The sequence below is a fragment of the Ziziphus jujuba genome, chromosome 10 (assembly GCF_031755915.1).
Source record: "Ziziphus jujuba cultivar Dongzao chromosome 10, ASM3175591v1".
Taxonomy (NCBI): domain Eukaryota; kingdom Viridiplantae; phylum Streptophyta; class Magnoliopsida; order Rosales; family Rhamnaceae; genus Ziziphus; species Ziziphus jujuba.
Window position 1 is genome coordinate 25,704,521 of NC_083388.1, and position 15,036 is coordinate 25,719,556.

General features: G+C 32.5%; 2 protein-coding genes across 2 annotated transcripts; one reads left to right on the plus strand and one right to left on the minus strand.

Moving 5' to 3' along the window:
* Positions 1-529: 529 nt before the first annotated feature.
* LOC107412432 (uncharacterized) lies at positions 530-9,605 on the minus strand. The gene is made up of 21 exons (XM_016020214.4): positions 9,312-9,605; positions 8,259-8,357; positions 7,606-7,757; positions 7,042-7,114; positions 6,628-6,750; positions 6,337-6,445; positions 6,009-6,088; positions 5,715-5,796; positions 5,364-5,503; positions 5,158-5,268; positions 4,846-4,962; positions 4,630-4,719; positions 4,085-4,138; positions 3,803-3,877; positions 3,498-3,573; positions 3,195-3,294; positions 2,971-3,040; positions 2,200-2,273; positions 1,826-1,935; positions 1,151-1,408; positions 530-966 (listed from the first exon to the last, which is right to left on the minus strand). Exons 1-21 carry the CDS (start codon positions 9,435-9,437, stop codon positions 686-688), a joined length of 2,400 nt encoding a protein of 799 aa, XP_015875700.3. The 5' UTR covers positions 9,438-9,605; the 3' UTR covers positions 530-685.
* Positions 9,606-12,416: 2,811 nt separating this feature from the next.
* Positions 12,417-14,920, plus strand: LOC107412422 (probable glycosyltransferase At5g20260). Its single transcript, XM_016020200.4, has 4 exons — positions 12,417-12,883; positions 12,974-13,125; positions 13,549-13,903; positions 14,076-14,920. The coding sequence occupies exons 1-4, from the start codon at positions 12,611-12,613 to the stop codon at positions 14,742-14,744; spliced, it is 1,449 nt and encodes a 482-aa protein (XP_015875686.3). The 5' UTR covers positions 12,417-12,610; the 3' UTR covers positions 14,745-14,920.
* Positions 14,921-15,036: the final 116 nt, after the last annotated feature.

The following is a 15,036-nucleotide window of genomic DNA, read 5'->3' on the forward strand; positions in this document are numbered from 1 at the left end:
TTGTTATTGCAATTTCTCTGAATTTATCAATAGTTAATAAATTGATCAATAATAGATCAAAGTCTGTCGTGGTACTAGTTTTATTGTCGTTTCTAGTTTCAAACTTGAAAAAATAATAATAATAAAAGTACAAATTTCATGTCTTTGGGGTTTGAATTTTACTGCATAAAAGGATAAACTTTAATTTCTCACATACTTTGATGACAAGAATAAGTCAATTGAATATATTTATTTCTCCTAATCAAACAATAAAAATAATTTATGATTCCCATTCTCTTCTTTAATAGTTTCCAAAATCCAAACCTAGAAGTAGAGTAATTTTTTCACACCAGATCAAGTAGGGATACAAAAAATGGCCAGAAAAAATTCACTCATTTACTGCAAAATGCACATATTACATCCAAAAATGTTTGCATGGCCAAAAGTATATCCAGTTGCTCAGCTGTTTCTATACCGCATTACACCAGATAAGTCAAAACTTACACCAAAAACTTTAATTTCATTTAAAAAAAAAAAAAAAAAAAAAAGGGAGAAGAAGAAAGAAAATCAAATAATATGTTGAAGATTGTCAAATACATTTCTATGGTGACAGCCACCAAAAAAATTTAAAAAAAAAAAAAAAAAAAATCTAAAACTGATATCTTAAACTGCTGTCTTGTTTGTTTTTTAGGTTTACATGTAATTTTCACATCCCAGATGACGTCCGGTTTATCCTCTGTGCCCCAAGCTTTGGAGCAGCAGGTTTAGCTCCTCGACCTCGACCAGCCGATAATGGCTTTGCCTTTGTAGTGGGTGCAGGAGCAGCAATGGCAGCCCATGGGTCATCATCATCAACAACTGTAGTACTTGACTTTAAGTTCAATGATTTTGATGATGTCTTTGGAGCAGGAGCAGCTATGGAGCCCCACAAATCTTCATCTTCATCTTTGATAGCCTTTGCTGTACTTTTCGGTCTCACACTTGTAGCTAGCATTGACAAAATAGTGAATGTTTATTACCAATTAACTTCTTGGTGCACAAGAAGAATATGAAATAAAAACCATTAAATGCTTTCAACTGGGATTTAAAATAGTATGAAAACCATTCCAGCAACTACAAGTACAATGGATAGTTATAAAAAAAACTAAAACCTTAATGGATAATATTTTACCTTGTTTTGGCTGTGAAACAGGAAGTGAGACTGGCCGCTTTTGAGCTGCTTGAATGTTTGCAAGTGCCGCTGATGGCTTTGGCTCTTCAAGGGGTTCAATATCATCCCATCCATCTTTGTCACTTTCATTCCCATCATGGATTCCATTTTCGATTTCTCCCCACCCATCTGTTGATGTAGGGGACTCAGGAGCAGGTTGATCAGCTAACTCTGTCCTAGAACTTACATGAGCAGGTGCTGTAGTCGGGGTATCTAGAACTGGGATTGTCACCAAAAATCAGTATTAGATAATAATATTGACATTTTAATTGGATTGAGATCATAAGGGAATAGAAACTACCTATTTTTATCCAATATAAAACCAAATGTTAGGAGTTGAAACTAATTTTAACCATCCAGTCTCTGAACTCATAATTGGTGGTTTTGGATTAGACATAATTCTTTATTGGTAGAGAGTTGAAATTTAATTCTTTGACCCAACCATTGCTAGCTATACTAATATATAGAAGGTAGCACACACCTATAACACCTAATGTCCCATGTATAATCATGAAATTCCTTGAACATCTACCAAGACAGATTCACTAATTCCAGATTCACTAATTCCAGATATTCCATAAAGCATCAAAGCACTATGGGGTAGTCATGTAATACATATAGCATTATCATTTATACCTGAGCTTGCATTTGAAGTTGTAGAAGATAGAGGCGCGCTAGTGTTCACAGGAGCAAGTGGAGCTTGCTCAGAAGGTTTACCCTTCAGAGTAAGGGAGCTCATAGCCCACCTGCACAGTAATTATAATTCCGATTCAGTACTTCCAGGAAATATTTTAAGGGAAGACATACTTTCTAACACAATCACCATTTTAAACCACTGCTCTTAATAAAAGCTAAGATGACAGGACTTGTAACCAAGAATGTCTATCAAGCATTAACATAGAAAAACAATTATTTATTGGTAATTATTTTAACCTATAAAGCTTTAAGTCTCATATTGATATGATAAAAGTAGTTTACAAAGAAGATTTTGGGAAATTTGGATAACTTACCCTAATAGACTAGCATTTCCTGGTATTGATGAGATTCCAATACTTGTAGCCCCTGTGGCATCCCCTGAATTTGTCTAAAGGACCAAAAGAAATAACATCAATAAACATGAGTATTGAAACAAGGAGCAGTAAGCAATCACCAGACATTACCAAACACACAAAAAAAAAAAAAAAAAAAAGGTAACCAACCACTAAAGAGAGAACTCTTCTATGAACCATTTGCTTATCCATCTTTTACTTGTGGATATTACTCTTTGCCAAGAAAATGGTTTTACTTCAGATATTCAAGAAAGCATTCTAAAAACTGCCAAGTACTATGGTCCTTTGGAGTCTTAAATAGAATATGTCTAACATATGGCCAAAAATCAATGCTTAAAGTAAATAAATATAGAAAAATGCATAATATATGAAACACACTTGAGTGAAGCTAGGTGGAATTACTCCATTATCATGAAACACACAATGAAATCAGTGGTATGTGAGCATTAAAGTTATATATACATGACACCGTTTCTGCAGCAAAAGACTACAGCAAAATTTGATGAAGAGCAGTTCTTCAAGAAGTTTCTACTATGATCTACCAACATGCACAAGCATGGAGATAGGTATTAGGGCATAGTGGGAGCTGATGGGTAGATCTGGGTATCATTAAATGTATCTGGTTCTTTTCACATACCTAAGCAAAATACTTCTCATAAATCATATCTGCATGCATATACTAGGAACAGAAAATAAATTTGAACCAAAAGCATAAATAGTTTAAGATTGAACCTTCTCATGGTACTGTTTTGCTATTTGTAGAAACTGATCAACTGCTTCAAATGCCTTTGATCGAACATCACTGCTTTGAAGTGCGGAAAAGGTAAAACTCAGACAAAGAACATATTCTCAAGGTACATGTTAATAAAATGGATTTACTGTTCAAAAAGAGAAATTCCTGATTCATATATATGAAAAAATGCACTAAGAAATAAATCATATAAAGAATATATGACCTGTCAGGATCAATTGTAAGTACAACAACATTTGGGAGAATCCGAGTTGCAATCTCAGTGACATCATAATAAGAACTGGTAGCACATAAAGCCATAATGCCTGCCAGAATAAAATTTTAGATTGGTCCACATGCTTAAAAGACTTGAAAACAACGTTTGAAAAGTTAATCTATGCCCGAAACTAAAGTAAAAACATTTTGAAAAACAGAATCACTTCTAAAACCACAGATTTTTACGTTGAAAAAAAAAAAAAAAAAAGGGGAGCATCAGACATTAGACATAAAGAATCAGAAGTTTTGATACCTGCGCTTCTGGCTGGTGAAAAAGTGTCACGTAATGCACGGACAGTAAATGCATTAATCAAAACCCTTTTCCTAGTCTGCATTTCAGATATGAACACATCAGTAGACAATGAGTGAAACTCTTGTTATAAATGACCATACTTCTTTGTTTACCATAGTGGCTTGGAACAATTGGTCACTCAGTGGTCATTTGTTCCAAGCCACTATGGTAAACAAAGAAGTAAAAAGTTAGGATATATATTAAAAATTCCAAGAGAATCCTAGATGCCCATGCAAAAGTAGTAGTGGGAACTCGTCAATACTGACCCCTTCATTCAAGTGGCTAGCAATATTCCCAAGTAAAATGGTAGTGTTCGTTCTAATTGCTGGTTCTTCATCAACCTGCAAACTTAAAGAAATTGAACTTGTATATAAACAAAGAAGCAAAAAATGATCATATTCCTATATTCAATACAATAGCAAGCCCCCTCCTAAAAAATTAAAGAAAAAGGTCCCAACTCCCAACTACATCCAGAAACATATGTAGTAAAATTAATTTAATTAAGTCAAAAGTATATGCATAAGGGCTCATAAGTAACTTAGCCATACCTGTAACTTGGAAAGATGTTTCAACAATGACCCTGAAATGGTACGTTGGGAAAGCTGCAAAATTTTAAAAAGAAAATACATTACAGAGGACCAAACAACCACAAATGACTGCTTTGTAACTTTAAAGCAGAAATAATCTTTAAACCAAAAAACAAAAAAAAAAAAAAAAAAAAAAAAAAAAAAAAAACGTGAAGAAATATACTACACAAGATATAGAGTCAAGATGAAAATATAAAATGGGTAAGCAGGTTTCACAAGTGAATAGTTCAACAATATAATATAGTTTACACAAGTTTCTAATCACAATGGACTTTTAGGAAAGACTTGGCTTTTTGGAACACACATGTGTCTCTTTAGAAATAATATGTATGCGCTTAGCAAGGAAATCAATGACTACCTCATTAACAATGTACCAGAATTGATGTCATTATAAATCTCATACATCTCACTGCATGGAATGTCGCTTTCATGATTACATCATTAAAATAAAGTTCAAAACATACATCATAATGCAGAAATTCTATAACCAAAGTGCAGGCAAATACCTTGGGAGCTAGAATAAGCATGGATTTGAGTGTCAGTTCCCGGAGAAAAGCAGATGTATCAGAAAATCCAGTAGCAACATGGGGATACACCTAGTTACAAGCATTGGAATTTTAGAATTTACATAAACAACAAGATCATGTATTACTATCATAACTCGCATCCAAAAGCAAAGAGAATTTGCTCAATCATTAAAGCCATCTATAATTAACTCATACTTGCTCATCAACAATTTGTGCAGACAATGATTCTCCATATTGATCAATATGTTGCAACAGACCAACTCTTATAGCCCGATCGTTGGAGGCAAAGAGTTTCACAATTGTAGGCAACACCTAGAAATACAAGCAATAAATTTACCTTAGTATAACCCTAAAAATAATGGAAATAAATATGAAGAGTAAAAAAAAACCAAAAAAAAAAAAAAAAAAAAAAAACAGTTGAGTACTTCTATGTAAAATTTGTGACAGTAAATGGCCAAATATTTAAATCATAATATACAAGGCCATGGAGGTTGGAAAGGTTGAGACCTTCGTACTAAATTCTTCTGTTGAAAGCCAAGACCCCATTTTTAACAATGCAGTCAAAGCAGGAGAAGCAGCTGAACCAAATTCAAGGGCGGAAGCTAATAATGGAAGTAACTGTAAAAATCAAGAGACAAAAGCAAAATGTGAGATCAAAACATCAACTATACACTTGAAGTTAAAATTTCAGATAAAAGGCCCCAAAGCCAGACCTTTTTCAGCACAATTGGGCGAGGTAGTTGCTCTGCTAAATTTGGAAGCTTGCGGAAAAAGGTATCCTTCTCCACACTATCTTTCAAATTTAAAATTTCCATGAAATGTATCGTATCCACCAACTTATTTTGGAAATATTCTGCCAATCCAAGTGTTGCAACCCACATTATGAATGCAAGAACTAGAGTGGAAGCGAAAATATAATCCAGAACACATAACTATAACAGACATAGGATAAAACCATCCAATAGCTAGCACCTTAGGAGCCACAAAAATATATAGTTTTGGATAGAACACACATATTAGACAATACTAACCTCATTTTAACCAAGTTAAAAAGAATAGCTTACCACTATTTTCTATAAGCTTTGATGTATTCAACCTACGAGAAGGCATGGAACTCAAAAGCCGCTGATAATCTGGAAGTAGAGACTGTGAGACAAGAAAATAGACATGGAAATGAAATTGAATCTTTCAAGAGATTGAAAGACAAATCAACTGATACAGACATACACATATTAATAACCGCAATTAGTCTCCATTATGTTGGGGTAAAAGGGTGGAGGGTGGGTATCCTAGATCACTAAACGAATTAATTTGCAGAAGCAAACACATCAATGATCCATCCATGATATTAGGCTAACCTTTGGAATGGAACCAGTATTCCTCAGCTCCTCTGTTTTGCTTAACTTCATACCAGAGAAAAGTTCGTAGATAAGACAGCCTATCAAGTCGATTACAAAGTTAAATTTCTTACAGAAGCAATAAATTAAGAATAAGTGATATTTCACCAGCTGAAGAAGCTCTAAAATTTCAAGAAGATAAATTGCAATAAACAACAGTTTTATCCAGCAAAGCATGTGGGAGTCATGATTGCGCTGGAAGCTCTAAAGTGCAGCATTAAGCATCATCTACTGTAATAACTTCGATTCAACAATCACATTCACACAAATCTAGCAATAACAGACTTACCCAATCCCCAAGAATCGATGGACCATGGAGGAGATTTTCTGATTGCAGCCCAGTCTGATTTTACCAACTCCATCGGTTTGTATTGTGATCCAACAAGCCATGCATATTGCTGAATGGAAAATACAAAATTATGAAAAAGAAAAACCCCAAATCCGAAATCTTTTTTTCTCTTCTACAGAAAATTTGAACATTGATTTCCGTTTCAGTCATTGCTGTTCATGAAACACAACCACAGATATCATACAAAAGCTAAACTATTGCACCACAGGCCCACAGAAAATCAGTTATTACCAGAAGTGGCCCAGCAGAAGCTTCATTGTTCCCATCAAACTCAGATAGAACATCAAAAGCATGCAGCTTCCAGTCCAAAGTTTGAGTTACAACAACACTGGCTAAGCAAACATTACCATGAATCTGTAATAGCTAAAGTTAGCAAAAGGGTAAGACTGAAAAAATGTGCGTATGTGTGTGTGGGTTATTTGCGTGTGTGTGTGTGTGTGTGTGTGTGTGTGTGTGTGTGTGTGTGTGTGTGTGAGAGAGAGAGAGAGAGAGAGAGAGAGAGGGGGGGAGAGAGAGTGACCAAGAGGAAAAGGTGAAGATGAAGTAGACACAGGGCTTAAATAAAATGTTTAACTAGAAAAGATGTTTGTGCTTTATTAAAGCTAGGTTCATGATGCAGGTAAAATATTATGAAAGAAAACTTACGAGTTTACAATCATTATTTAAGAAGCTCACAGCTTTAGCTATCTGGTTTAATCCCCACGCATAATATTCATCCCTGCCATCAAATTAAAAAGAAGATAAGAATGACTAAATACTAAATCCTACCAACTCATCAACAGAATAAGTTTCAAAGAAATTAACTAACTTATGTATGCACAATCATGCAAAGAAACTGAAAGATATTACGTGTTACTGTTTACATTTAGATGGAAATTTCAATTTTCAAATAAAGAGAAGCACTGAAACAAAAGTTAACACCACATTGATAGAAAATATTCACTAAATGAGCCGCCCAAAGAAACCAAGTTGGCCAGGAAGAGTTTCCAATAACCTACTAAACAGGTGGCTAGTATTGATTTAGATTTCCCATTTTTAAAAGAAAAAGTCAAAGAGTAGTTTTAAATTCTCCAAGATTCTTCATATGCTATCACCATTAATGCAAGTACCTCAAACATTTTTTAGCGCAAGAAGAATTACACATATCATGCAATCAAATTAATCCAATCAAACAACCAACATCAACCAGGAAGACCAGATTGTTTATACCTTTGTGTACCTTCCAAATTTAGTTCCTTGATCTTTTCTGATAGTGGAACAACAGGCTCCGTGACAATATAGATAGTAACCTTTGTCGTATTACCATCAAAAGTTTCAGTCTCCGTACTATGAAGGAATGATAAAATATTTGGATGTCTGACCTGAAAAGACCAAACGCGACTTTTTTATACCAGTAGGTATTGCAGAAAAATTCCTTTACAAAAGGCAAGTAACAGAAGGATAAGGTAGCAAGACAGGGAAACAAAACATGTATTAAAACTTTAGAAATATAGGCATACTATCAAACAAAATCTAGGGACTCTGAACAAACGACCATGCTGAGTTAATGCTTGATAAAACTAAAAATTTAAACATGTTAGTACAAAAATATTACACTTAAATTTATCAGATTATTGGATTTCAAATTTCAGGAATGTGAGAATTTTTCATATCAATTCCCTCTTTGATTTTGACAGGTATATGTGAAAAGAAAATCCATAATGCATCATTCTGCTAATATCTAAACTCAAACAATTAGCAATCAAAATATAGAAAACTGCAAAGAGAAGAATATTTAAACCAATCCAAGAAACCAAAGAGAATAAGAGCCTTCTCAGGAAAAATACTAACCAGATCAAAGAGTAAAACAGATGAGAACTTACAGTTCTGAGGCGCTTTACACCATTACGACCAGCAGCTAAATGTCCATCTTGGGCATTACTTCCAGAAAGAGAAAATATAGATACAGCGGATCCATCGTCCTAAAATACCAATTAAAAGTATATCAACATATGATGTATTTATACATGATCAAATATTCTCATATTAGAGAAACTGAAGACTGAAAAGACTGAAGTTCGTAACTGACGTATACGAAATAGCCAATACTAAGATCTTAGGAAGATCTGAGTATATAGACACATCCAAGATTTTAATAGAACTGGTTATGGAATATCTTCACTACTGAAATTAATGAAATGCATAGCAGCTATCATCCACTCAAGTTTGAGTTACATTAAGGCTTTTGGTACTTCCTTGAAATTGACTGTAGTGCTATGCACATTCACAGAAAGAAGAAGGCTCCATGGATAGTAATATTTCCCAAAAAACAATTTAAGCCTTAGCCACTGATGTTGGTAAGTTCTACATGAAACCTATTGGGTGGAAGCTCCGAGAAACTATTGAATTAGGTTATATAACACCTTTAGAAAACTGATGTACACATTTCTTACAACACACAAGCATTTAAAACCACAGAACAGACAAAATTCAACAAATGCTTCATCATGGCAGACCCATTATGGAATAAAATTAGTATCTTACCCATAAGAATAATGATGCAGTTGTCAAATCATTCACTAAAAATCAAAGCTTGCGCCAATTCTAAGATCCAACTACTCTCAGCTATACCATCCTACAAAATTTCCCATCAACGAATTCTAAATTGAACTCTACCCCAAATTCAAATCTAACAGGTACCCAATTACATAAAAAAAGGAATAATATGACAACTATCACCGGTATAGGTAACTTTTTAACACGAATCCTCTTAAGAATTCCAATGATGAATCAAAATATTTCATTTGAGACACCTCTGGACCAGTGATCCAATCAAAATCAGATCCATGGATCAAGCTGGAAGGTTAAACACATTGGAAAAATCAAAATTGGAAGAAAGTGATAAGGATTAAGGGCCGGTGGGGGTTTATTATTACCTTGGAGGTACCACGGCAATGAGTCCAAGAGCCCCAAGCAGAGGAGTAAGGCTCACCGATGTTGTAAGGCAGATCTTTGGGACCGGTCCCCGATCCGCCCACCACTCCTTTCAAGAATTTGAACATCTTTTGCTTCTTTTTCTTCTTCTTCTCTTCGTCGTCGTCGTCTTCCTCTTCCTGCTGTTACACAGCGAAGACGGACACCCTGAGAGAGAGAGAGATTGGACGGAATAAAGAAAGAAATGCCGATGTATGAGGAGGATTATTTGTGTGCATCGCGGCCTATGCTTTTTCTTGTAGTCTTTCGGGTTTGAAACTGTTCAGATTTGATAGCAAATAACTTATGTCGCATAGCATGTGATTGGTTTAAAATTTCGATCGAGTTTTTACTCCCGAAATAGAAAATAAGTAATGCCACATATATATATATATATATAAAATAAGATATTTATTAAATAACACATATTAAAATATTAATTAATATATTTATAAAATTTAAAAATAAATTTAAAAATAAATTAATTAAATAAAAAATAAATTGATTAAATATTGTCTTACATTTATTATATCATTTATAAAATAAATTTAATAAATATTTTAATAATTTTAGAATTATTATGGAAAATAATAATAAACTACTCAAAATTTATAATTAAATTTTTTTTAATAAGCCATTTTTTTATCATTTTAATGGTATGTAATTATACAAAGTAATCAAAAATTAAATTATTTTTAACCATTAAAAATAAAAATTATTTTTCAAAAATTAAAAGAGACATCAGTAGTAACTGGAAATCAAAAGGCAGCATATTTTTTATTTTATAAAAGGAGGACACAATCGATCTCCTTTTAAAAAAAAAAAATGACCATTGTAACTTTAGAAAATAAACTTTTTCACATTCCACTTATACGATTATTATTAAATTTAGGGAATTTCAATCCAACTGATATGAACCCTTTCATATTTTTAAAGGTTCGAGTTTAGATGTAATGGATTGAATTTATAATGGGTCAACCCATTAATAACTTGACAAATAATAGATTTTTAATAGGTTAATCAATTTCAACCTGCTGAAAAAAAGTTTTAAATAATTTGGTAAATTATGATTAATATTTTGATGTGTAAAAGAAAATAAGTATGTGTATATGTTTTATTTTAATTTTTTAAATATGTATTAATATTAAGCATGTTGTTTTAGGGTTTTTTTTTTTTTTTGGGTACTTTTGGTTTATAAAGAATATAACTTTTAAGTACTAAGTATGTTTTTTTGAAATGTATTGTTTCTTTATTTGTTATTTGTTATTTATATGTGCCTTTTTTTATTAGACAACCGTTAATAATTAAGTATATACATTGGATTTATTATAGTTATTATTATTTATTTAATTTTGTATAATCAATTTAATTTTTAATTTTGTAAATATAATTATTACTTTTTGTAGTATGAACTGTTAATTAAGTATAATTTTGTATTGATTATATTTGTTTAAATATTTTTGGTTACAATTTTTAATTTTCTTATAAAAATTAATTTTGTAATGAAATTTATGAAATAGATAATAGATTATATAGTTATTTAACAAATGTATTTAGATTTGTATACTTCAAAATAAAAATATAACTTATTAGATTTAAATAAAAAAATTTTGATACAAATATGATATCACATGACACATACATGATAATACGATATCACATGATACATAGATGATATAATGCTATAGGTTGTCAGATTTAACAATTATAATCCTAGAAAAGAATTTTGCATTTCGTTCAATTGTTTTTTTTTTTTTTTTTTTTTTTGGGTTACTTGACAATAATGACTTCATTTAAAGTCTTCCACTTCACGCTCTCGTTTTTTTCATTCAGGGTGATGCATTCCTTGTAAGGAAAAAGAGGTAAATCTTAATATTATTTTTTCTTTTTCAATTGTTTCTGACTTTCTCCAAATTAACCTTTTTGAAGAATAAATAAACCCCAGAAACCCACCTAATTCATGGTTAGCTTTTTTTTTTTTTCTTTTTTTCTTTTTTTTTTCCCTGATTGTTTCTGACTTTTTTCAAACCTTTTTGAAGAAAAAAAAAATATTGAAAAATGATGCAGCGACCAAAGTTATTGGTAGATTTCCTTCAACAGCATGTCAATAGGCTCAAGAACGAGGAAGAAGAGTAGAAGCTCACGATTCACAAGGCCGTGAACAAGCATACGAATGATGATGCTGTCAACTACTTCGCCAATGCCATACATAATCGCTTTCAGCAAACATACTGATATTTCAATTGCGCCTTGATGCCGCTGCCTAGGCTAACATCACCCCTAACAAATCTATAGGCTTGGACTTCATTCACAACTCTCCGTAATTTTTCGACCTAAAAGAGATGAATAACACTATAAATAAGTTAAAGATGGTCATCAACAACCTCATGCAGCAAGTTGAAGTTGCCTGACAAATACAGTTTGTTAACAATTACATTATGAAAATGGAAAAAAAAATATTAATTGATATTACTGTAACACATATATGAGAGGAATGTCATATTAATTTTAACTTATTACCATGACATTACCATAAAACTCACTTTTACATGCAGATTATGATATTTTTAACTCATTTTGTATTTTCATATGTGTTTCAATAATATTTTCAAAATTTAATAAACGTTATTAAAATTTTATAAAAATTGTAATAAAAATTTTGGAATTATCAACATATATTATAGAAATTTTAACCAAATTACAAAGAAGTTGACACGGAAATATATGAATTGAAATTTACATAAAACATCAAAAAAAATTGTATGAAAATTATAATATCCTATTGATTTATTAAAAAAATAGAAATTTTAGAAAAATATTACAAATTATCAATATTTTATAAAATAACAAAAAGTTCAACTTTAGAACTTAACTGAAAAATAAAATAAAACAGTTAAACACTTTTTTTTAAAGAAAAAATTGGGATGAAGACATAATTTTTTTTAAAATGAATACCGTGTGATTGAATTTAATATTAATTTTAGTACTTCCACAAAACATTGAACATAAAATAAAATAAAATAAAATAAGTGGCAATAAAATAATACAAAAAAGATAGCTATAAATCAGAGGACATGTTGTCTGAAGGTCCCAATCAAATAGTAAAATTTTACATTATAATGTTAAAAAAAATAATAATAATTGTCCAAACAGAAAAGTGCTCATAAAATCACTATACATTTTCTTCCTAAACAGAACAGAGCAGAGAGCTTCTTTTCTTCTTCTGGAGGGTTCAGATTATTCTTTATTACTATATTCTCTAATGGCAACTCTCTCAGAGTCTCTCCGTTCACCCTATTTACTCTTTACGACTTTTTTCCTTCTTTCCCTTCTTCTCCTCTTCTTCTCTCCGTTATTCCAACAAAACCCTTTCGCTCTCAATTACTTCTCTTCCTCCACCACCACCACCACCGCTACTACAATTACTCTTCCATCTACACTCCCACAAACAAACCTCGTATCTCCGGCACCGGCTCCGGCTCCGGCGCCGACCCAGTATCACCAACCGTACCTTCAGCCTAAACCCACCAACAGAGTATGCACCATTTTCCATTACATGTACTATTCATTATTTCTTATGTTATTTGCTTTTCTGGGTTTTTCATTATTTATTTATTTTGAGCAGAATAAGAGCAATACAGAGAGAATTGAAGAAGATTTAGCGAGAGCCAGAGCAGCTATACGCAAAGCCATCGTTACAAAGAACTTTACATCCGATAGAAATGAGATTTACATCCCTAGAGGAAGCGTGTACAGAAATCCATATGCTTTTCATCAGTTAAATAATCTTCTTTTCTTTACCGCTTTTAATGGCAAATCATATCAATTTTGTTGCTAAATATAGATAAAATTGATGATGCTCACTAGAGTCCCACCGTCGGCGGTTGTTATTTTATTTATTTATTTATTTAGTTTGGTTGAAAATGGTTTTTTCTATATGGAGCTTACTTCCTTTTTGGACTACTTAATTACGTCTTCTGGGAATCTTTTCATTCTCTCTAAGGTTTTTGTATTTTTTCAATTTTGTATTTTTCGTATTTATTTTTCTGAATGGTCCACATGCTTGCTAAAGAAAAATTTGTCCTGTGTCCTTATATTGTGGATGGCCATGGCGCTGATTTATACTCTGCTTATCCAAAATTATTATATTTTTGTCCTTTATTTATTTATTTATATATTTTTGGGCCATTTAATTAATAGGAGTCATATAGAGATGGTCAAGAGATTCAAGATATGGGCTTACAGGGAAGGAGATCTACCAATGGCTCATAACGGCCCAACAACATACATATACTCCATTGAAGGCCAATTCATTTTCGAGATGGAAACTCGGCCAAGCCCATTTATGGCCCAACATCCGGATGAGGCCCATGCATTTTTCATACCTTTGAGTGTCTCCAAAATCACAGATTACCAATTCAGACCTCACCATGAAACATTTTTTCATCGCTTGGTTCGAATTTTCAAAGACTATATCTTTGTTATTGCTGATAAATACCCTTATTGGAATAGAAGCAGTGGAGCTGACCATTTCATGGTTTCTTGTCATGATTGGGTAAAGCTCTTATATAGTTTGTTACCACATCATTTTATTTGCTTCTTTTATTTCTCAATGTTAAGAGATTCGAATTTGGAATCATTGGTTGAGAAAAAATATGGATTCCATTATTTGCTGCTTCTATGAATCTTGTTTGATGACCAGTCAATTTTGATGATCAACTTTTCAGGCATCAATAATTGAACGTAACAACCACAAGCTCTATGAGAACTTCATGAAAGTGCTATGCAATGCTAACACCTCTGAAGGATTCAAGCCCACAAGAGATGTCTCAATACCAGAATACAACTTGAAGGCATTCAATCTTGGTCCGCCCCGTCTCGGTCAGCCACCAGATAAGCGGCCGATTCTTGCTTTCTTCGCAGGTGCAGCACACGGTGACATAAGGGACATTTTGTTCAAGTATTGGAAGGACAAAGATGGGGAAGTCCAAGTGTATGAAAATCTTGACAAGAAGAAGAACTACCATGGACTAATGGGACAAACTAAGTATTGCTTGTGCCCAAGTGGGTCAGAAGTTGCAAGTCCTAGAGTGGTGGAGGCAATGTATGCAGGGTGTGTTCCAGTGCTTATTTCTGACTACTATGCGGTACCCTTTGATGATGTGCTTGATTGGAACAAGTTTTCTGTACAAATCCCACCAAAGAGAATACCTGAAATAAAGACAATCTTGAAGGGAATTCCATATAAGAAGTATTTGAAGTTGCAGAAGAGGGTTATGCAAGTTTCAAGGCATTTTGAATTGAACAGACCCGCTAAACCATTTGATGTGTTTCACATGGTTCTTCACTCTGTCTGGCTTAGAAGACTCAATTTTAGGTTGCCAGTGGCCATTTAAACTTTAATTAATCTTTTGCATCATTTCACTGTTATTTAACATTGCTTTTGTATACCATGCAGAGCCATTTTATAATTCATTCTGGGCTAGTAGTTTTCTATTACTTTTCCTGATGTGTAATATTCAATTTGTTGTTATTATTATTATTTTTTAAAGAAGTTTTCTTTAAGAGGACACATGAAACATGGTACTTTTTTTACTGCATTTTTCCTTTAATGATTAATACCATATACACATTAATTAATCGTCAATGTTATTAATTAAATATATCACCTTCAAGTATCCTAAAGAG